The following is a 22,227-nucleotide window of genomic DNA, read 5'->3' on the forward strand; positions in this document are numbered from 1 at the left end:
CCCCCCAACCCTAACACTAACCCCCCCCCCAACCCTAATACTAACACCCCCCAACCCTAATACTAACACCCCCCCCAACCCTAATACTAACACCCCCCCAACCCAAACACTCCCCCCCCAACCCCTAACCCTAACACCCCCCAACCCTAACACTAACCCCCCCCCAACCCTAATACTAAACACCCCCCAACCCTAATACTAACACCCCCCCAACCCTAACACTAACCCCCCCCAACCCTAATACTAACACCCCCCAACCCTAATACTAACCACCCCCCCCAACCCTAATACTAACACCCCCCCCAACCCTAATACTAACACCCCCCAACCCAAACACTCCCCCCCCCAACCCCTAACACCCCCCCAACCCCTAACCCTAACACCCCCCCCCCCAACCCCTAACACCCCCACCAACCCTAACACCCCCCCAACCCCAACCCTAAACACCCCACCAACCCTAACACACCCCCCCAACCCCTAACCCTAACACCCCACCAACCCTAACACCCCCCCAACCCCAACCCTAACCCTAACACCCCACCAACCCTAACCCTAACCCTAATACCCCCCCCCCAACCCTAACCCTAACACCCCACCAACCCTAACACCCCCCAACCCAAAACACTTCCCCCCCCCAACCCTAACACCCCCCCCAACCCTAACACCCCCCAACCCTAACCCTAACACCCCCCCCCCCAACCCTAACCCTAACACCCCACCAACCCTAACACCCCCCCAACCCTAACCCTAACACCCCCCCCCCCCAACCCTAACCCTAACACCCCACCAACCCTAACACCCCCCCAACCCTAACCCTAACACCCCCCCAACCCCCAACCCCTAACCCTAATACCCCCCCCCCAACCCTAACCCTAACACCCCACCAACCCTAACACCCCCCCCAACCCTAACACCCCCCCCCCCCAACCGTATCCCGCTGCCTGGAGGAGCTGGAGAAGGAGAGGTACCTAACACCCCCCCCCCCCCCCCCAACCCTAACCCTAACCCTAATAGCCCCCCCCCAAACCCTAATACCCCCCCCAACCCTAACCCTAATAGCCCCCCCCCCAACCCTAACCCTGCTACCTCTTCCAGGTCTCTGCTGCTGGCTGAGCTGGAGAAGGAGGAGAAGGAGAAGGACTGGTACTACGCTCAGTTACAGAACCTGACCAAGAGGATCGACAGCCTGCCGCTCACCGAGAACGTAAGTACACACATATTACTACACACTACACACACACACACACATTACTACACACTATACACACACTATACACACACTATACACACACAAACACACACACACACAGAACCTGACCAAGAGGATCGACAGCCTGCCGCTCACAGAGAACGTAAGTACACACAATACACACATATTACTACACACTACACACACACACACACATTACTACACACTATACACACACTATACACACACAAACACACACACACACAGAACCTGACCAAGAGGATCGACAGCCTGCCGCTCACCGAGAACGTAAGTACACACACATTACTACACACTACACACACACACACACACATTACTACACACTACACACACACACACACACACCACACACACACACACATTACTACACACTACACACACACACACACACACACACACACACACACACACAGAGACACACACACACACACACACACACACACACACACACATTACTACACACTACACACACACACACACACATTACTACACACTACACACACACACACACACATTACTACACACTACACACACACACACACACACACACACACACACACAGAGACACACACACACACACACACACACCACACACACACACATTACTACACACTATACACACACACACACACACACACACAACTTGAGTCTGTGTGATTAGATGTTTGTTAGTAAAATGCACCATGGGAGATATAGTTATCATGTGTGTGTGTGTGTGTGTGTCTCTGTGTGTGTGTGTGTGTGTGTGTGTGTGTGTGTGTATATTAATGTGTGTGTCTGTGTGTGTGTGTGTGTGTGTGTGTCTCTCTCTGTGTGTGTGTGTGTGTGTGTATGTGTGTGTGTATGTGTGTGTGTATGTGTGTCTGTGTGTGTATGTGTGTGTGTATATTAATGTGTCTGTGTGTGTATGTGTGTCTGTGTGTGTATGTGTGTGTATGTGTGTGTGTATGTGTGTGTATGTGTGTGTGTATATTAATGTGTGTGTGTGTGTGTGTGTGTGTGTGTGTGTATATTAATGTGTGTGTGTGTGTGTATATATGTGTGTGTGTGTGTGTGTGTGTGTATATATGTGTGTGTGTGTGTGTATATTAATGTGTGTGTGTGTGTGTATATATGTGTGTGTGTGTGTGTGTGTGTGTGTGTGTGTGTGTGTGTGTGTGTGTGTGTGTGTGTGTGTGTGTCTGTGTGTGTGTGTGTGTGTGTGTGTGTGTGTGTGTGTGTGTATGTGTGTGTGTCTGTGTGTGTGTGTGTGTGTGTGTGTGTGTGTGTGTGTGTATCAGTTCACTCTACAGACTGACATGAGTCGCCGTCAGTTGGAGTTTGAAGCTCGACAGATTCGATCAGCGATGGAGGAACAGCTCGGATCCTGCCAGGAGATGGAGAGGAGAGCTCAGGTAGATCCCACCAGATCACACCAGATCACACCAGATCCCACCAGATCCCACCAGATCACACCAGATCACACCAGATCACACCAGATCCCACCAGGTCACACCAGATCACACCAGGTCACACCAGATCCCACCAGATCCCACCAGATCACACCAGATCACACCAGATCACACCAGATCCCACCAGATCCCACCAGATCACACCAGGTCACACCAGATCCCACCAGATCCCACCAGATCACATCACACCAGATCACACCAGATCACACCAGATCACACTAGATCACACCAGACCAGACCAGATCACACCAGACCAGATCACACCAGATCCCACCAGATCCCACCAGATCACACCAGATCACACCAGATCACACCAGGTCCCACCAGATCCCACCAGATCACACCAGGTCCCACCAGATCACACCAGATCACACCAGATCACACCAGATCACATCACACCAGATCCCACCAGATCCCACCAGGTCACACCAGATCACACAAGGTCACACCAGATCACACCAGATCACATCACACCAGGTCACACCAGATCACACCAGATCACACCAGATCACACCAGGTCACACCAGATCACACCAGGTCACACCAGATCACACCAGATCACACCAGGTCACACCAGATCCCACCAGGTCACACCAGATCACACCAGGTCACACCAGATCACACCAGATCACACCAGGTCACACCAGATCACACCAGATCACACCACACCAGGTCACACCAGATCCCACCAGATCCCACCAGGTCACACCAGGCCACACCAGATCACAGCAGATCACAGCAGATCACACCAGACCAGATCACATCACACCAGATCACATCAGGCCACACCAGATCCCACCAGATCACACCAGGTCACACCAGATCCCACCAGGTCACACCAGATCACATCAGGTCACACCAGATCCCACCAGATCACACCAGGTCACACCATATCACACCAGATCACACCAGGTCACACCAGATCACACCAGATCACACCAGGTCACACCAGATCACATCACACCAGATCACACCAGATCCCACCAGACCACACCAGGTCACACCAGATCACACCAGATCACACCAGGTCACACCAGGTCACACCAGATCACACCAGGTCACACCAGATCACACCACACCAGATCACACCAGATCCCACCAGACCACACTAGGTCACACCAGATCACACCAGATCACACCAGGTCACACCAGATCACACCAGGTCACACCAGATCACACCAGATCCCACCAGACCACACTAGGTCACACCAGATCACACCAGATCACACCAGACCAGATCACACCAGATCACACCAGATCCCACCAGACCACACTAGGTCACACCAGATCACACCAGATCACACCAGACCAGATCACACCAGATCACACCAGGTCACATCACACCAGGTCACACCAGGTCACACCAGATCACACCAGATCCCACCAGGTCACACCAGGTCACACCAGGTCACACCAGATCACACCAGACCAGATCACACCAGATCACACCACACCATATCACACCAGGTCACACCAGATCACACCAGGTCACACCAGATCACACCAGGTCACACCAGATCACACCAGATCACACCAGACCAGATCACACCAGATCACACCACACCATATCACACCAGGTCACACCCGGTCACACCAGGTCACACCAGATCACACCAGACCACACCAGGTCACACCAGATCACACCAGGTCACACCAGGTCACACCAGGTCACACCAGATCACACCAGATCACACCAGGTCACACCAAGTCACACCAGATCACACCAGGTCACACCAGATCACACCAGGTCACACCAGATCCCACCAGATCCCACCAGATCCCATCAGATCACACCAGATCACACCAGGTCACACCAGGTCACACCAGGTCCCACCAGATCACACCAGGTCACACCAGATCCCACCAGATCATACCAGATCACAGCAGATCACACCAGGTCACACCAGATCCCACCAGATCCCACCAGGTCACACCACACCAGATCACACCAGGTCACACCAGGTCACACCAGATCACACCAGATCACACCAGATCACACCAGGTCACACCAGATCACACCAGATCACACCAGGTCACACCAGATCACACCAGATCACACCACACCAGATCACACCAGGTCCCACCAGATCCCACCACACCAGATCACACCAGATCACACCAGGTCCCACCATATCACACCAGATCACACCAGGTCACACCAGATCCCACCACACCAGATCACACCAGGTCCCACCAGATCCCACCACACCAGATCACACCAGATCACACCAGGTCCCACCAGATCACACCAGACCAGATCACACCAGATCACAGTAACACTTACCTGTCTCTACATGTGTGTGTTGCAGGCTCGGGTTTCTCGTATTCAGCAGATAGAGAAAGACATTCTGAGGCTGGGAGCTCGTCTGCAGGTAACCTCACCTGTCCTCACCTCACCTGTCCTCACCTGTCCTCACCTGTCCTCACCTCACCTGTCCTCACCTGTCCTCACCTCACCTGTCCTCACCTGTCCTCACCTGTCCTCACCTCACCTGTCCTCACCTGTCCTCACCTGTCCTCACCTCACCTGTCCTGTCCTCACCTCACCTGTCCTCACCTGTCCTCACCTGTCCTGTCCTCACCTCACCTGTCCTCACCTGTCCTCACCTCACCTGTCCTCACCTCACCTGTCCTCACCTCACCTTACCTGTCCTCACCTGTCCTCACCTGTCCTCACCTCACCTTACCTGTCCTCACCTGTCCTCTACTGTCCTCACCTCACCTGTCCTGTCCTCACCTCTCCTCACCTGTCCTCACCTCTCCTCACCTCACCTGTCCTCACCTGTCCTCACCTCACCTGTCCTCTACTGTCCTCACCTCACCTCACCTGTCCTCACCTCTCCTCACCTCACATGTCCTCACCTGTCCTCACCTCACCTGTCCTCACCTCACCTTACCTGTCCTCACCTGTCCTCTACTGTCCTCACCTCACCTGTCCTGTCCTCACCTGTCCTCACCTCACCTGTCCTCACCTCACCTGTCCTCACCTGTCCTCTACTGTCCTCACCTGTCCTCTACTGTCCTCACCTGTCCTTACCTCACCTTACCTGTCCTCACCTGTCCTCTACTGTCCTCACCTCACCTGTCCTGTCCTCACGTGTCCTCACCTCACCTTACCTGTCCTCACCTGTCCTCTACTGTCCTCACCTCACCTGTCCTGTCCTCACCTGTCCTCACCTCACCTGTCCTCACCTGTCCTCACCTCACCTGTCCTCTACTGTCCTCACCTGTCCTCTACTGTCCTCACCTGTCCTCACCTGTCCTCTACTGTCCTCACCTCACCTGTCCTGTCCTCACCTGTCCTCACCTCACCTGTCCTCACCTGTCCTCACCTCACCTGTCCTCTACTGTCCTCACCTGTCCTCTACTGTCCTCACCTGTCCTCACCTGGCCTCTACTGTTCTTACCTGTCCTCACCTGTCCTCTCTTCTGCAGGTGGAGGAATCTCCGGGGCCGAGTGACAGCAGTGTATTAGCTGCAGCTCAGGTGAGCGTCTCGTTCAGGTGTCAGTTTTTCTTCTTCTTTTCTTTAATTGTTGTTAATTGTTTTTATTTTGTTTTCACCTGCAGAGCTCCAGCAGCCGATTGGACCACGAACCGGCCAATGAGACGAGCTACTCTGTGCCTCGACGAATCACCAGCCACCTGGGAACCAAGGTGAGTTCACACCTGCTCTCACACCTGCTGCTGCTGCACGCTGTAACACAACCTGCTGCTGCACGCTGTAACACAACCTGCTGCTGCTGTAACACAACCTGCTGCTGCACGCTGTAACACAACCTGCTGCTGCACGCTGTAACACAACCTGCTGCTGCACGCTGTAACACAACCTGCTGCACGCTGTAACACAACCTGCTGCTGTAACACAACCTGCTGCTGCACGCTGTAACACAACCTGCTGCACGCTGTAACACAACCTGCTGCTGCACGCTGTAACACAACCTGCTGCACGCTGTAACACAACCTGCTGCACGCTGTAACACAACCTGCTGCACGCTGTAACACAACCTGCTGCTGCACGCTGTAACACAACCTGCTGCACGCTGTAACACAACCTGCTGCACGCTGTAACACAACCTGCTGCTGCACGCTGTAACACAACCTGCTGCTGCACGCTGTAACACAACCTGCTGCTGCACGCTGTAACACAACCTGCTGCTGCACGCTGTAACACAACCTGCTGCTGCACGCTGTAACACAACCTGCTGCTGCACGCTGTAACACAACCTGCTGCTGCACGCTGTAACACAACCTGCTGCACGCTGTAACACAACCTGCTGCTGCACGCTGTAACACAACCTGCTGCTGCACGCTGTAACACAACCTGCTGCACGCTGTAACACAACCTGCTGCTGCACGCTGTAACACAACCTGCTGCACGCTGTAACACAACCTGCTGCACGCTGTAACAGAACCTGCTGCTGCACGCTGTAACACAACCTGCTGCTGTAACACAACCTGCTGCTGCACGCTGTAACACAACCTGCTGCTGCTGCACGCTGTAACACAACCTGCTGCTGCACGCTGTAACACAACCTGCTGCTGCACGCTGTAACACAACCTGCTGCTGCACGCTGTAACACAACCTGCTGCTGCACGCTGTAACACAACCTGCTGCTGCACGCTGTAACACAACCTGCTGCTGCACGCTGTAACACAACCTGCTGCTGCACGCTGTAACACAACCTGCTGCACGCTGTAACACAACCTGCTGCTGCACGCTGTAACACAACCTGCTGCACGCTGTAACACAACCTGCTGCTGCACGCTGTAACACAACCTGCTGCTGCACGCTGTAACACAACCTGCTGCACGCTGTAACACAACCTGCTGCTGCACGCTGTAACACAACCTGCTGCTGCACGCTGTAACACAACCTGCTGCATGCTGTAACACAACCTGCTGCTGCACGCTGTAACACAACCTGCTGCTGCATGCTGTAACACAACCTGCTGCACGCTGTAACACAACCTGCTGCACGCTGTAACACAACCTGCTGCTGCATGCTGTAACACAACCTGCTGCACGCTGTAACACAACCTGCTGCTGCACGCTGTAACACAACCTGCTGCACGCTGTAACACAACCTGCTGCTGTATGTCTCCCCCTACAGGTGGAGATGGTGTACAGTCTTCTGTCCATGTTGGGGACTCACGATAAGGACGACATGTCGCGGACGCTGCTCGCCATGTCCAGCTCTCAGGACTCGTGTATCGCGATGCGTCAGTCCGGCTGCCTGCCGCTGCTCATCCAGCTGTTGCACGGCAACGACAAAGACTCCCTGTTGCTCGGTGAGCTGTTCGGTTTGTCTCTGATATGAAAGCTCACAGTGGAGAGGTGTTGTGGTTTCCTGTGTCTGTTGCTCACAGCTGTTTTGCGTTGCCTAGGTAACTCCCGGGGCAGTAAGGAGGCGCGGGCGCGAGCGTCGGCGGCGCTGCACAACATCGTGCACAGCCAGCCGGACGATAAGAGAGGCCGGAGGGAGATCAGAGTGCTCCACCTGCTGGAGCAGGTGAGACATTACTGCGAGGCGTGTTGGAGCTGGCAGGAGAACCACGAGAGGGGCGTCGACCAGGAAGACAACCCCAGTGAGTGATGTCACACACACACAGACACACACACACACACAGACACACACACACACAGAGACACACACACACACACACGCGCGCGCGCAGACACACACACACAGAGACACACACACACACACACACACACACACACAGAGACACACACACACACACACACACACACAGACCAATGAGGAGACTCGTGGTCACGACTTTGACATGAAGAGTCGAAATAACAAGATCTGTGTGTGTGTGTGTGTGTGTGTCTCTGTGTGTGTGTGTGTGTATCTGTGTGTGTGTGTGTGTGTCTCTCTGTGTGTGTGTGTGTGTGTGTGTGTGTGTATCTCTCTGTGTGTGTGTGTGTGTGTGTGTGTGTGTGTGTGTAGTGCCGTCTCCAGTGGAGCATCAGATCTGTCCGGCCGTCTGTGTTCTCATGAAGCTTTCCTTCGACGAGGAGCATCGACACGCCATGAACGAGCTCGGTGAGTCTTCAGTAATGTGCTCTGTGATTGGCCGGTGTGTGCAGTAATGTGCTCTGTGATTGGCCGGTGTGTGCAGTAATGTGCTCTGTGATTGGCCGGTGTGTGCAGTAATGTGCTCTGTGATTGGCCGGTGTGTGCAGTAATGTGCTCTGTGATTGGCCGGTGTGTGCAGTAATGTGCTCTGTGATTGGCCGGTGTGTGCAGGTGGGCTGCAGGCGGTGGCTGAGCTGCTGCAGGTGGACTGTGAGATGTTCGGTCTGAGCAGCGATCACTACAGCGTCACGCTGCGCCGCTACGCCGGCATGGCGCTCACCAACCTGACCTTCGGAGACGTAGCCAATAAGGTGAGAGCACGGCCGACACGCTGACTCATCGGTAACGCTCGCAAACGAATAACCAGCTGGTTGTTTTCCCATCAGGCCACGCTGTGCTCCATGAAGGGCTGCATGAGAGCCATGGTCGCCCAGCTCAAGTCCGAGAGTGAAGACCTGCAGCAGGTATCAGCGCGGTTCTTACTGTGTTACACCCTGACCCCTGACCCTCACACCTGACCCCTGACTCTTACACCTGACTCTCACCCCTGACCCCTGACCCTGACTGTCACACCTGACCCCTGACCCCTGACCCCTGACCCCTGACCTCTCAGTAGTCCTGGTGAGGACTCAGAGTGACGCTCTGGTGTTTGCAGGTGATAGCGAGCGTCCTGAGGAACCTGTCGTGGCGAGCTGATGTGAACAGTAAGAAGACGCTGCGTGAGGTGGGCAGCGTGCGAGCGTTGATGGGCTGCGCTCTCGAGGTTCAAAAGGTAAAAATAACACTTTGCTTTTTGTCATCGGCCGAGGTCCGCACTGAGCGCGCTCCCTAACCTGTTGTTCTTCCCGCCAGGAGTCGACTCTGAAGTCCGTACTGAGCGCGCTCTGGAATCTGTCGGCTCACTGCACGGAGAACAAAGCGGACATCTGCGCGGTGGACGGAGCGCTGGCGTTCCTGGTGGGAACGCTGACGCACCGCAGCCACACCAACACGCTCGCCATCATCGAGAGCGGCGGAGGAATCCTACGCAACGTCTCCAGCCTCATCGCTACTAACGAGGCACACAGGTGAGACTCCTCCTCTACTCCTCTCCTCTCCTCTCTCCTATTCTCCTCCTCTCCTCTCTCCCCTCCCCTCCTCTCCTCCTCTCCTCCTCCTCTCCTCCTCTCCTCCTCCTCTCCTCTCCTCTCCTCTCCTCTCCTCTCCTCTCCTCTCTCCTCCTCTCCTCCACCTCCTCCTCCCCTCCTCTCCTCTCCTCCACCTCCTCCTCCTCTCCTCCTCTCCTCCTGGTTAATGTGTGCTTTGCGTGTCCTCTACAGGCAGATCCTTCGTGACCACGGCTGCCTGCCGACTCTGCTGCAGCACCTGAAGTCTCACAGTCTGACCATCGTGTCCAACGCCTGCGGGACGCTCTGGAACCTGTCGGCACGCGACGCCAAAGATCAGGAGGCATTATGGGAGCTGGGCGCCGTGGGCATGCTGCGCAATCTCATCCACTCCCGCCACAAGATGATCGCCATGGGCAGCGCCGCCGCTCTGCGCAACCTGATGGCCAACCGGCCGGCACGCTACAAGGACGCCAGCGTGGTGTCGCCGGGCGCCGGCGCCCCGTCGCTGCACGCCCGCAAACAGAAGGCGCTGATCGAGGAGCTGGACGCCCAGCAGCTGTCCGAGACCTTCGACAACATCGACAACTTGAGCCCCAAGGCGGCTCACAGGAAGGGGCGGGGCTGCAACGGCGCCGGCGGAGGAGCAGGAAGCACGACGCGCTCGTACGCCATCACGCCCGTGCTGTCGAGTCCGAAGAACGGAGACGGAGCGAAGAGGCCGAGCGAGGAGGCGCCGTACGCCCGGCCGGTGTTCTCGCCCAGCGTGCGAGCGTCCAGCGACAGCCTCAACAGCGTCACGAGCGCCGACGGCTACGGCAACCGCGGCAAAACCAAACCATCGTCCTCAGAGCCGTTCTACTCGTCAGACGAGAGCGGAGCCAACAGGTGCTGCGTCTACAGGAAGTACCCCGCCGACCTGGCGCACAAGATCCGTAGCGCCAACCACATGGCCGACGACGACGGCGCCGAGCTGGACACGCCCATCAACTACAGCCTGAAGTACTCCGACGAACAGCTGAACTCTGGGAGGCAAAGCCCGAGTCACCGCGGCGGCATCGAGAGCGACGAAGACGACGAGCAGGACGCCCGGCTGAGGAGGAGAAATGACGCCGGCGACTCTGCGACGAGCGGCGGGCGCATGATGTCCGTACAGCCGTCACGCTACGTTGTCGTCACGGCAACATCGAACTACAGCGGCGACGCGGCGAGCGAGCAGCCGATTGACTACAGCCTGAAATACGGCGCCGATGCTCCTCGTAAGACTTTGTTCAAACCAGAAGAAAGCGCCGCCGCCTCGCTGCCCCCCCCCACCGGCCTCCTCCGGCAGCAAGCCCCGCCCCCCTCCTCCCCCGGCCAATCGGGCGGTGCCAAAAAGCAACCAGGAGATGACACAGACGTACTGTGTGGAGGACACGCCCATCTGCTTCTCGAGAGGCAGCTCGCTGTCCTCGCTGTCGTCAGAGGAGGAAGAGGAGGACGGTGATGTCATCGGGAGGAAGAGGAGAGGCGGGAGCGTCGTCGGCAACGGCGGCAACGACTACCCGACACTTCCTGTCAGCGAGAAGGACGAGCAGCAGCAGCAGCGGCAGCAGAAGGAGGCGGAGAGTCAGACCGCTGCCGCCGCCGCCGCAGCCGCCGCCGCTCCCTCCGCACGCGGAAGACGAGGTCATCACCACCATCACGGCCACGCCCACCATCACCACCACCATCATGTGACATCATCGTCCGGCGCCAGGACTCCTAAAAGTCCTCCGGAGCAGCCGTACGCTCAGGAGACGCCGCTGATGTTCAGCCGCTGCACGTCCGTCAGCTCCCTCGACAGCTTCTCCACCTCCTCCATCGCCAGCTCCGTGCGCTCCAGCGAGCCGTGCAGCGGCGTGCCGAGCGGCGTGGTGAGTCCGAGCGACCTGCCCGACAGCCCCGGCCAGACGATGCCGCCCAGCCGCGCCAAGACGCCGCCGCTGCTGCAGCCGCCGGCGCAGAAGATTAAAGAAGAAGAAAAGTCCAAGAAAAAGGACGAGGAGGAGAGCAGCGCCGACGTCCTGCTGCACTTCGCCACCGAGAGCACGCCGCACGGCTTCTCTCGAGCCTCCAGTCTGAGCGCGCTCAGTCTGGACGAGCCGTACATCGCGGCAGAGATGAAGAAGAAAGAGGAGGAGGAGGAGGAGGCGCAGGGAGGGAGGGAGGAGAGGAAGGAGGAGGAGAAACAGGTCCTCGACGAATCGGACGACGATGACGACATCGAGATCTTGGCCGCGTGCATCGACATGGCCATGCCTAAGTCGTCACGGAAACCAAAGAAACAGCAACAGGCGGCGCCACGGAAACCGAGCCAGCTTCCTGTCTACAAGCTCTTCCCGCCTCAGAGCCGCGGCCAATCACAGCAGAGGAAGGACGTGGTGCCGCCCCCCGCGGAGGAAGTGCCCAGAGTTTACTGTGTGGAGGGAACGCCGCTCAACTTCTCCACCGCCACCTCGCTCAGCGACCTCACCATCGACTCGCCACCCAACGAGGAGGCGGCGCCGGCCGTCGCGCCCGCGGCTCCGCCCGGCGCTGCCCAGAGGAGGCGGGCGGGACTTCCTGAGGGAGAGAACGGTGACGACATCCTGGCTGAGTGCATCAGCGCCGCCATGCCCAAAGCCAAACCCAGGAAGCCCGTCAGAGCGGCTAACGGCGAGCACCTCCAAGCCCCGCCCCTCGCTCCCCCGCTGCCCCCCTCCGCCCCGCCTCCGCTCGGCCCGCAGCAGCAGAAGAAGAAACCGACGTCGCCGGTGAAGCCGATGCCTCAGCGGGCGCCGTACAGCGTCGCGGCCAAAGCGAAACCAGGATTCGCTTTCGACTCTCCTCGCCACTACACGCCCATCGAGGGCACGCCGTGCTGCTTCTCACGCAACGACTCGCTGAGCTCGCTCGACTTCGACGAAGACGAAGGCGGCGCGGAGAAGGACGAAGAGGAGAAGAAAACAAAAGAAGAAGAAGGCAGGAAGAGGAAGCAGCAGACGGCGGCGGTTTTCCCTCGAACCAAACTTCCCTCGAACCCGCCGGACGAGCAGCAGAAGTTCTCCATCGAGGACACGCCCGTCTGCTTCTCCAGGAACTCGTCGCTCAGCTCGCTCAGCGACATCGACCAAGAGAACAACAACAAGGAGTTCGCCCCGCCGCCGCCGCCCGAAAAACAAGATGGAGGCAAAGCCAAGTCCCCGCCCCAGCCGCCGCAGGCAGAGTCGAAGCCCCGCCCCCCCGCCGCCAGCGGCTACGCCCCCAAAGCGTTCCACGTGGAGGACACGCCCGTCTGCTTCTCCAGGAACTCGTCGCTCAGCTCGCTCAGCATCGACTCGGAGGACGACCTCCTGCAGGAGTGCATCAGCTCCGCCATGCCCAAGAAGAAGAAGAAAGCCTCCGCCGCCACGCCGCTTCCTGTTCCCAAATCAGACGACAACATTCTGGCCGAAGAGCAGCCGTCGGAGGCACCTCGAAGCCCCGCCTCCCCTGACTCCGAGTCGTTTGATTGGAAGGCCATCCAAGAAGGCGCCAACTGCATCGTCAGCAGCCTGAACGCCGCCGCCGCCGCCTCGTCTCTGTCGCGCCAGCCGTCCTCCGACTCCGACTCCGTGCTGTCGCTCAAATCCGTCGGCTCGCCGTTCCGCCTGCCGACGGCCAACAACAACGCAGACGAGGAAGAGCAGGGGGAGAAGGAGGAGGCGCTGAAGCGAGGCGCCAAGATCTTGAAGCCGGGAGAGCGCAGCACGCTGGAGGCCAAGAAGAAGAAGGAGGAGGAAGAGGAAGAGGCGGCGAAGGCGCTGCGAGGCGGGAAGAAGGTCTACAGGAGCCTGATCACCGGGAAGCCGAGGGAGCCGGCCGCCAGGGGCCGCAGCAAGCCCCGAGCGGCCGCCGCGGCTAAAGCTCCGGGAAGCAGCGACGGCGCCGACAGAGGGGCGTCGTCACGAGACTCCACCCCCTCGCGCTCCTCGGCAGCCAATCAGAAAGCAGGAAAGCTGTCGCAGCTGCCTCGCACCGCGTCTCCAGGAAGTGCGTCGTCGTCGACCTCCAGACCGGCCAAACAGAGCGGGACGGCGAGGAGCGGCGCCGGCATCCCGAGGAGCGAGTCCGCCTCCAGAGTCGGCGCCAAGAAGCCGAAGGAGGCGGAGAAGCCGGCGCTCGTCCGCCAGTCGACCTTCATCAAGGAAGCTCCGAGTCCCACGCTGAAGAGGAAGCTGGAGGAGTCCGCCGCCGCCGCCGCCGAGTCTCCCACCAGCCCCGACGCTCCGCTGCCGGCGAGCAGCAAGAGACACGACGTCAACCGCTCCCACTCCGAGAGCCCGTCGCGCCCGCAGGAAGCGACATCATCGCGCTTCAGCCGCACCGGCACCTGGAAGCGGGAGAACGGCGGCGGCGGAGGAAACGGCGGCAAACACTCGACCTCGTTACCCCGCGTGGGGACGTGGAAGCGGACGGGAAGCTCGTCCTCGGTGCTGTCGGCCTCGTCGGAGTCCAGCGAGAAGGGGCGGAGCGAGGAGGAGGGCGCCGGCCGCTCCAAAGGAACGTGGAGGAAGGCGAAGAGCGGCGAGGCGTCCGGGCGGAGCGGCGAGCAGCCGGAGGACGTGTGGGTGCGTCTGGAGGACTGTCCCGTCAACAACCCGCGCTCCTCCTCTTCCTGTTCGGCTCGCTCTCCCAGCGCCACCAACGCCCCGCCCGTCATCGACAGCCCCGTCCCCAGTAAGATCCCCTCCTCGTCCTCGTCTTCGTCCTCCAACCTCAACCTGCGCCGCAGCTGCGAGAGTCTCGACGAGAAGCCGCCGCCGCCGGAGCGGCCACAGCAGGCGCGTGGGCAGCAGCGTAGCGGCGCCGTGGCGGCTCGCGTCAGTCCCTTCAACTACACGCCGAGTCCCAGGAAGAGCAGCGCTGAGGTCATCACCACGGCGACGCCCACCACCACCACCACGTCCTCCTCCACCACGCCCACACGGCCCTCCCTCATCCCCACGCCCGTCACCAAGAAGCGGGAGCCGAAGGGAGAGGGAGGCGGAGCCGGCGGCGGCGGCGGCGAGCGCGGCTCGTACATCGTCACGTCGGTGTGAAAAGAAATGGGACACAAAATGGCCGCCGCAGCCGGGACACAGAATGGAGGACGTGTAAATATGACGTCAGTGTTTGTGGACTGTACAGGAAGTGAGTCTGTATTTAAGTGCTAGCCCCGCCCCCTCGCCTCCCTCCTCCCCTCTCATTGGCTCCTGTCACCTGTCAGTCAAGCTTCTTCACAGATGAACTTTTTATGTTTTTTATACCACTAAAATGTGTAGCGCTTAGCCCCGCCCCCTCTGCCTGTCACCCCGCATGGCCCCGCCCCCACCTAACTGACCGTTACCATGGTGACATAACGACGACGATGATAACGATGTTCCTGCTAGCGTAGCGTCCGAGCTCGTTCTGCTCACGTGTCATGGTTTTATTTTCAGGAAGTTTGTTCTAAAAACACAAAAACATTAAAACATTAAAACATTAAAATATTAAAATATTAAACTGTTAAACCTTCAGTCTGAAAGATTAAAATCATTTAAAGTTTTTTCCATTAAACTGATTTTTTTCTTGTTTTTTTTTTTCAGAAACTGTCAAACATTTTTTATTTAGATTTTTTTTTTGTGTTAAATCAAAAAGTTTGTTTTTAGAACAAATCTTCTTTTTTTTTTTGGGGGGAAACTTTCCTGCTCTGTCGCCTTGGAAACAAATAACACTGTAAAACGTAAGTTATTGCTGTAAAACCTTTTAACTTTTAACTTTGAAGCACATAATTTAAAAGAAAAGTTGATTTTTGCCAAAAAGTTTCTGGTTTTATTGACGGCTGTAACTTTTCACTGTCGGAGGAGAACGAGTCGAAATGTTAAACAGATGATGAACAATAAAGTTTAAACATGAACAATAAAGTTTAAACGTTTAGGTGCAAACTGTGCTTGGTTTTATTTCACATGGTTGAGTTTTATTGTGAAAAAGGTTCTTTTATTTTGTAAGGGACAGGAAACTCTCAAAGGTTGAAGAGCTTTTATTTTGATGACGGAGCTTCGTTCATCCTCCAGAAACGAGTCAGACCGAAAGTAAGACTTCAAACTAGAACCCAAAACACTTAGAGTGTGTGTCTCTGTCTCTGTGTAGTGTGTGTGTGTCTGTGTGTGTGTATGTGTGTGTGTGTGTGTGTGTGTGTGTGTGTGTGTCTGTGTGTGTCTGTGTGTGTGTGTGTGTGTGTCTGTGTGTGTCTGTGTGTGTCTGTGTGTGTGTGTGTGTGTGTGTGTGTGTGTGTGTGTGTGTCTGTGTGTGTGTGTCTGTGTGTGTGTGTGTGTGTCTGAAGATGGAAAACTGATCTCACTATAAACTGTATTTGTCTGAGTTATATGAAGAACAGACGATGAGCTGAGTGAGTTCTGGGTTCTGTGATCAGAAGATCAGAACAACTCAAAGCTTGGGTCAGACGGGAGGGGGGGCGGAGACTAATAAATATTTTTACAGATCAACAAAATGATCAGAACATTTTTACCAAGGACACAAATAATTGACATTATGAAACTAAATGTTGATGAAAAGGGAACAAACGTTTGAACGGTCTCTTTTTAAAGAGATTTATTATTGATAGCAGAGAGATTATTATTATTAATAATAATATTAATATTAATATTAATAATAGTGGACAATAACACACAGAAACAGATTGATGCTGGTAGGGAGATCTATCATCTCTTTATTTCACACAGTGTTACACTGATAGTTAACCTGCTCAGTTACATTTAAACACCAGTTTTTATTTTAATCCGCTGCCTGTAGGCGCAGACGTCCATGTACCAAGTCACCCCTGAGGGTCTTATTCCACTAGCAACAGTGACTCCATACAGAACATCATCATTCCCAACCTTCTTCACCAGACTGCCGCCAGAATCTCCCTGAGTGATGAGAGACGGAGAGAGACAATTAAAAAGAGACAATGATGGAGGGGGAGAGAGAGAGAGAGAGAGAGAGACTTACAGGACAGGCTTCACATAGTTTGTTGGGAGGACAAACTATGTTTCTTCCACATCTCCCCCCATTGATGCAGTAACCACACAGCCGTTCGTCGTTGGTGCACAGGAGATGGTGTTTTATGTATCGATGTATTATTTTTTTGCCGGTTCTATCATAAAAATCGAGATTTTGGTTTCGTCCAGTGCAGTCTGGATGCAGTTTAACGTCACCACACTGCAGATTCACTGCTAACATCTGGTCTGTGGATTTAAAGAGACAAATATAACTTTCTTTATTACATTAAAATATCAAATATTCAGATTTACTGAGTTTGGCTTCTACTCACTTTTTTCCCCAGTGTTCTGGTCAACAGCTGTGAAGGACCATCCAATCAGAGTGTAGTCTGCATTGAAATCTTTAGGTGATTTACAGCCAAAACGAGGGAGTTTGATGGGGCGATGAGAAGTTGCTGCTCTGGACAGTCTAACGAGCATGATGTCATGACGGTCTTTTTTGGCAACCCTGTTATTAGGAAAGTAATGCCTCTTATCAGCGGCTGTGATGGGTATCCTGTCTTCTTCTAAAGATGGATGTTTGCCCAAAACCACCTCAAAGGCACTGAGGAGAGAAAGAAGAGAACCATGTGATAGATTCATAGAGCAGAGTCTGTATTAGTCTGCATGTGTAGAACATGTTAAAGCTTCATGAAGCTGAATATGAGACTCTGTACATTATAAACAGGCTTCCTGTGTGTGAAGCAGGTTCATCATCTGTGACTAATAATCATCTTTAACACTACAAGTCAGTCACAAGAAAACACTTACGGTTGATCACAGTGTTCAGCAGTGAGGATCCACTGACTACTGATCAGACTCCCTCCACAGAACCTGTAGGCAAAATCATAACTGATACGAATTCCAGAAGGAGCTAAAGTATAGCCAGGATCCACCAGAGCCACGTAGTGTGTCCCTTCAGCATCAGTACAGTCTCTTCCATTGTACACTCTCTTCTGGACGTCCACGGCAGCAACTACAGAGACAAACACAGAGTGAACAGAGATGAGACAGCGATGACCGACTGACTGATTTTGTAGTTAGTTGTCGTAGTTGTTTCAGTGACTCACGAATATAACAACATTCAGTCTCAGCCTTCCAAGATAAAACTAGTGTTTAAATAAGATCAATAACATCCAAGTAAAAGTAAAATAATAGAAGATAGAAAAACAGTACAGAGGAAACCAGCAGCTGAATAAAGTGCACCATGCAACCTTCAGTACCAGACCAGGATCAGACCCTCCCTCCCTCCCTCCCTCCCTCCCTGCCTCCCTGCCTCCCTCCCTCCCTCCCTCCATCCGTCCCTCCCTCCCTCCCTACCTACCTCCAGCCTTCCCTTCCTCCCTCCCTCCCTCCCTCCCTGCCTCCCTGCCTCCCTCCCTCCCTCCCTGCCTCCATCCGTCCCTCCCTCCCTCCCTCCCTGCCTCCATCCGTCCCTCCCTCCCTCCCTCCCTGCCTCCAGCCTTCCCTCCCTCCCTCCCTGCCTCCATCCGTCCCTTCCTCCCTCCCTCCCTGCCTCCCTCCCTCCCTCCCTGCCTCCCTGCCTCCATCCGTCCCTCCCTCCCTCCCTCCCTCCCTGCCTCCCTCCCTGCCTCCCTCTCTCCCTGCCTCCCTCCCTCCCTCCCTGCCTCCCTCCCTCCCTTCCTCCCTCCCTCCCTACCTACCTACCTCCCTGCCTCCCTGCCTCCCTTCCTCCCTCCCTCCCTCCCTGCCTCCCTGCCTCCCTCCCTCCCTCCCTCCCTCCCTGCCTCCATCCGTCCCTCCCTCCCTCCCTCCCTGCCTCCAGCCTTCCCTCCCTCCCTCCCTGCCTCCCTCCCTTCCTCCCTCCCTCCCTACCTACCTACCTCCATCCCTCCCTCCATCCCTCCCTACCTACCAGCTTGGGGTACGTGCTGTGAGAAAGGGACCTACCTCCATCCCTCCCTACCTCCCTCCCTCCCTACCTCCATCCCTCCCTCCCTTCCTCCCTCCCTCCCTCCCTCCCTCCCTTCCTCCATCCCTCCCTCCCTCCCTCCCTACCTACCTACCTCCATCCCTCCCTCCCTCCCTCCCTGCCTCCCTCCCTCCCTACCTCCATCCCTCCCTACCTCCCTCCCTCCCTACCTCCATCCCTCCCTCCCTTCCTCCCTCCCTCCCTCCCTCCCTCCCTTCCTCCATCCCTCCCTCCCTCCCTCCCTACCTACCTACCTCCATCCCTCCCTCCCTCCCTCCCTGCCTCCCTCCCTCCCTACCTCCCTCCCTCCCTCCCTCCCTCCCTCCCTACCTGCCTCCATCCCTCCCTCCCTGCCTCCATCCGTCCCTCCCTCCTTCCCTCCCTGCCTCCCTCCCTCCCTCCCTCCCTCCCTGCCTCCCTCCCTCCCTCCCTGCCTCCCTCCCTCCCTACCTACCTACCTCCCTCCCTCCCTGCCTCCCTGCCTCCCTCCCTCCCTCCCTGCCTCCCTGCCTCCCTCCCTCCCTGCCTCCATCCGTCCCTCCCTCCCTCCCTCCCTGCCTCCAGCCTTCCCTCCCTCCCTCCCTGCCTCCATCCGTCCCTTCCTTCCTCCCTCCCTCCCTCCCTCCCTGCCTCCCTCCCTCCCTACCTACCTACCTCCCTCCCTCCCTGCCTCCCTGCCTCCCTCCCTCCCTCCCTGCCTCCCTGCCTCCCTCCCTCCCTGCCTCCATCCGTCCCTCCCTCCCTCCCTCCCTGCCTCCAGCCTTCCCTCCCTCCCTCCCTGCCTCCATCCGTCCCTTCCTACCTCCCTCCCTGCCTCCATCCGTCCCTTCCTACCTCCCTCCCTCCCTACCTACCTCCAGCCTTCCCTCCCTCCCTCCCTGCCTCCATCCGTCCCTCCCTCCCTCCCTCCCTGCCTCCAGCCTTCCCTCCCTCCCTCCCTGCCTCCATCCGTCCCTTCCTCCCTCCCTCCCTGCCTCCCTCCCTCCCTCCCTGCCTCCCTGCCTCCATCCGTCCCTCCCTCCCTCCCTCCCTCCCTGCCTCCCTCCCTGCCTCCCTCTCTCCCTGCCTCCCTCCCTCCCTCCCTGCCTCCCTCCCTCCCTTCCTCCCTCCCTCCCTACCTACCTACCTCCCTGCCTCCCTGCCTCCCTTCCTCCCTCCCTCCCTCCCTGCCTCCCTGCCTCCCTCCCTCCCTCCCTCCCTCCCTGCCTCCATCCGTCCCTCCCTCCCTCCCTCCCTGCCTCCAGCCTTCCCTCCCTCCCTCCCTGCCTCCCTCCCTTCCTCCCTCCCTCCCTACCTACCTACCTCCATCCCTCCCTCCATCCCTCCCTGCCTCCATCCCTCCCTACCTACCAGCTTGGGGTACGTGCTGTGAGAAAGGGACCTACCTCCATCCCTCCCTACCTCCCTCCCTCCCTACCTCCATCCCTCCCTCCCTTCCTCCCTCCCTCCCTCCCTCCCTCCCTTCCTCCATCCCTCCCTCCCTCCCTCCCTACCTACCTACCTCCATCCCTCCCTCCCTCCCTCCCTGCCTCCCTCCCTCCCTACCTCCATCCCTCCCTACCTCCCTCCCTCCCTACCTCCATCCCTCCCTCCCTTCCTCCCTCCCTCCCTCCCTCCCTCCCTTCCTCCATCCCTCCCTCCCTCCCTACCTACCTACCTCCATCCCTCCCTCCCTCCCTCCCTGCCTCCCTCCCTCCCTACCTCCCTCCCTCCCTCCCTCCCTCCCTCCCTACCTGCCTCCATCCCTCCCTCCCTGCCTCCATCCGTCCCTCCCTCCTTCCCTCCCTGCCTCCCTCCCTCCCTCCCTCCCTCCCTGCCTCCCTCCCTCCCTCCCTGCCTCCCTCCCTCCCTACCTACCTACCTCCCTCCCTCCCTGCCTCCCTGCCTCCCTCCCTCCCTCCCTGCCTCCCTGCCTCCCTCCCTCCCTGCCTCCATCCGTCCCTCCCTCCCTCCCTCCCTGCCTCCAGCCTTCCCTCCCTCCCTCCCTGCCTCCATCCGTCCCTTCCTTCCTCCCTCCCTCCCTCCCTCCCTGCCTCCCTCCCTCCCTACCTACCTACCTCCCTCCCTCCCTGCCTCCCTGCCTCCCTCCCTCCCTCCCTGCCTCCCTGCCTCCCTCCCTCCCTGCCTCCATCCGTCCCTCCCTCCCTCCCTCCCTGCCTCCAGCCTTCCCTCCCTCCCTCCCTGCCTCCATCCGTCCCTTCCTACCTCCCTCCCTGCCTCCATCCGTCCCTTCCTACCTCCCTCCCTCCCTACCTACCTCCAGCCTTCCCTCCCTCCCTCCCTGCCTCCATCCGTCCCTCCCTCCCTCCCTCCCTGCCTCCAGCCTTCCCTCCCTCCCTCCCTGCCTCCATCCGTCCCTCCCTCCCTCCCTCCCTGCCTCCATCCATCCCTTCCTCCCTCCCTCCCTCCCTCCCTCCCTGCCTCCATCCATCCCTTCCTCCCTCCCTCCCTCCCTCCCTCCCTGCCTCCCTGCCTCCCTGATGAAAATAGTGGTTAAGTGGTTAATAAAAGCAACTAATCAATTAATCAGGATAATATATGAATATGATTGTTTTCCAATACTTTAGATAACTAGATTTAGGCCTAGTTGTAACACACCACACTATGCAGAGTTATTTATTATGTTAAGTAAAGTTCATAGACAGTTAGTAACCGTTCTGAACATTTAATGAGTGTTTATCCACACCATGCTGCAGACACACACCTGCTTAAAACTCTATCATCACTTCCACATGGTGGAGAGTCTTCCTCAACCTGCTGCTGCACCACCTGAGAGGGACCCACTCCTGAAGCCGCTCCGGCCACGCTGGCCCCCGCAGCAAACATTTCTGAAATTGTTTTGCTCGTAGCAGCGTCGGTTGCTAGAGCTTTTCTTTTTTATCATCGTTTTTTTCCGCTCCGCCTTTTCACTTTTTAGCCGCATTGTCCATTTTGTTGTAGTAGTATCTCTCACTATCTCTCATCTGATTGCATGTCATCAAAGGTGATTGGACGAGAGGGGGTTGGGGGGGAGGGGTCAAGAACCAGCGTGGGTGTGACTCCTGGGCCTCTGTAGCCTATCATAGGGCCACTGGGCCAGGTATTCTTTAGACAGACAAGCCAATGGGCCTCTGCTGTGTCTGCAGGCTGCAGCGGAGCTCTGTGGGCCGGTGCATGTCTCTGCCCCTGGGCCGGAAGAGTAACCATGGCAAGGCGCAGCAAAAACTAAATAAACAAATAAAAAAAATAAAAAAACGGCAGCCACCGGCCCACCGGGAAAAGTCCCGGTACTCCCTATGGCCAATCCACCCCTTCCTCCCTCCATCCCTCCCTCCCTCCATCCCTCCCTCCCTACCTACCTACCAGCTTGGGGTACGTGCTGTGAGAAAGGGACCTGGCTGCA

The 22,227-nt window shown here is 57.1% G+C and overlaps 1 protein-coding gene across 1 annotated transcript in view; it reads left to right on the plus strand.

Moving 5' to 3' along the window:
- apc (APC regulator of WNT signaling pathway) overlaps positions 1-15,373 on the plus strand; it is a 29,940-nt gene extending 14,567 nt beyond the window's left edge. Inside the window, 14 exon segments of the mRNA XM_053340121.1 lie at positions 1,096-1,204; positions 2,512-2,625; positions 4,992-5,054; positions 6,118-6,168; positions 6,252-6,338; positions 7,795-7,972; positions 8,069-8,269; positions 8,638-8,733; positions 8,938-9,077; positions 9,153-9,230; positions 9,422-9,538; positions 9,619-9,833; positions 10,086-11,186; positions 11,188-15,373. Coding sequence (XP_053196096.1) covers positions 1,096-1,204; positions 2,512-2,625; positions 4,992-5,054; positions 6,118-6,168; positions 6,252-6,338; positions 7,795-7,972; positions 8,069-8,269; positions 8,638-8,733; positions 8,938-9,077; positions 9,153-9,230; positions 9,422-9,538; positions 9,619-9,833; positions 10,086-11,186; positions 11,188-14,953 — 6,316 coding nt within the window. The 3' untranslated portion in view covers positions 14,954-15,373.
- Positions 15,374-22,227: the final 6,854 nt, after the last annotated feature.

The sequence above is a fragment of the Scomber japonicus genome, chromosome 19 (genome assembly GCF_027409825.1).
Source record: "Scomber japonicus isolate fScoJap1 chromosome 19, fScoJap1.pri, whole genome shotgun sequence".
NCBI classification, from domain to species: domain Eukaryota; kingdom Metazoa; phylum Chordata; class Actinopteri; order Scombriformes; family Scombridae; genus Scomber; species Scomber japonicus.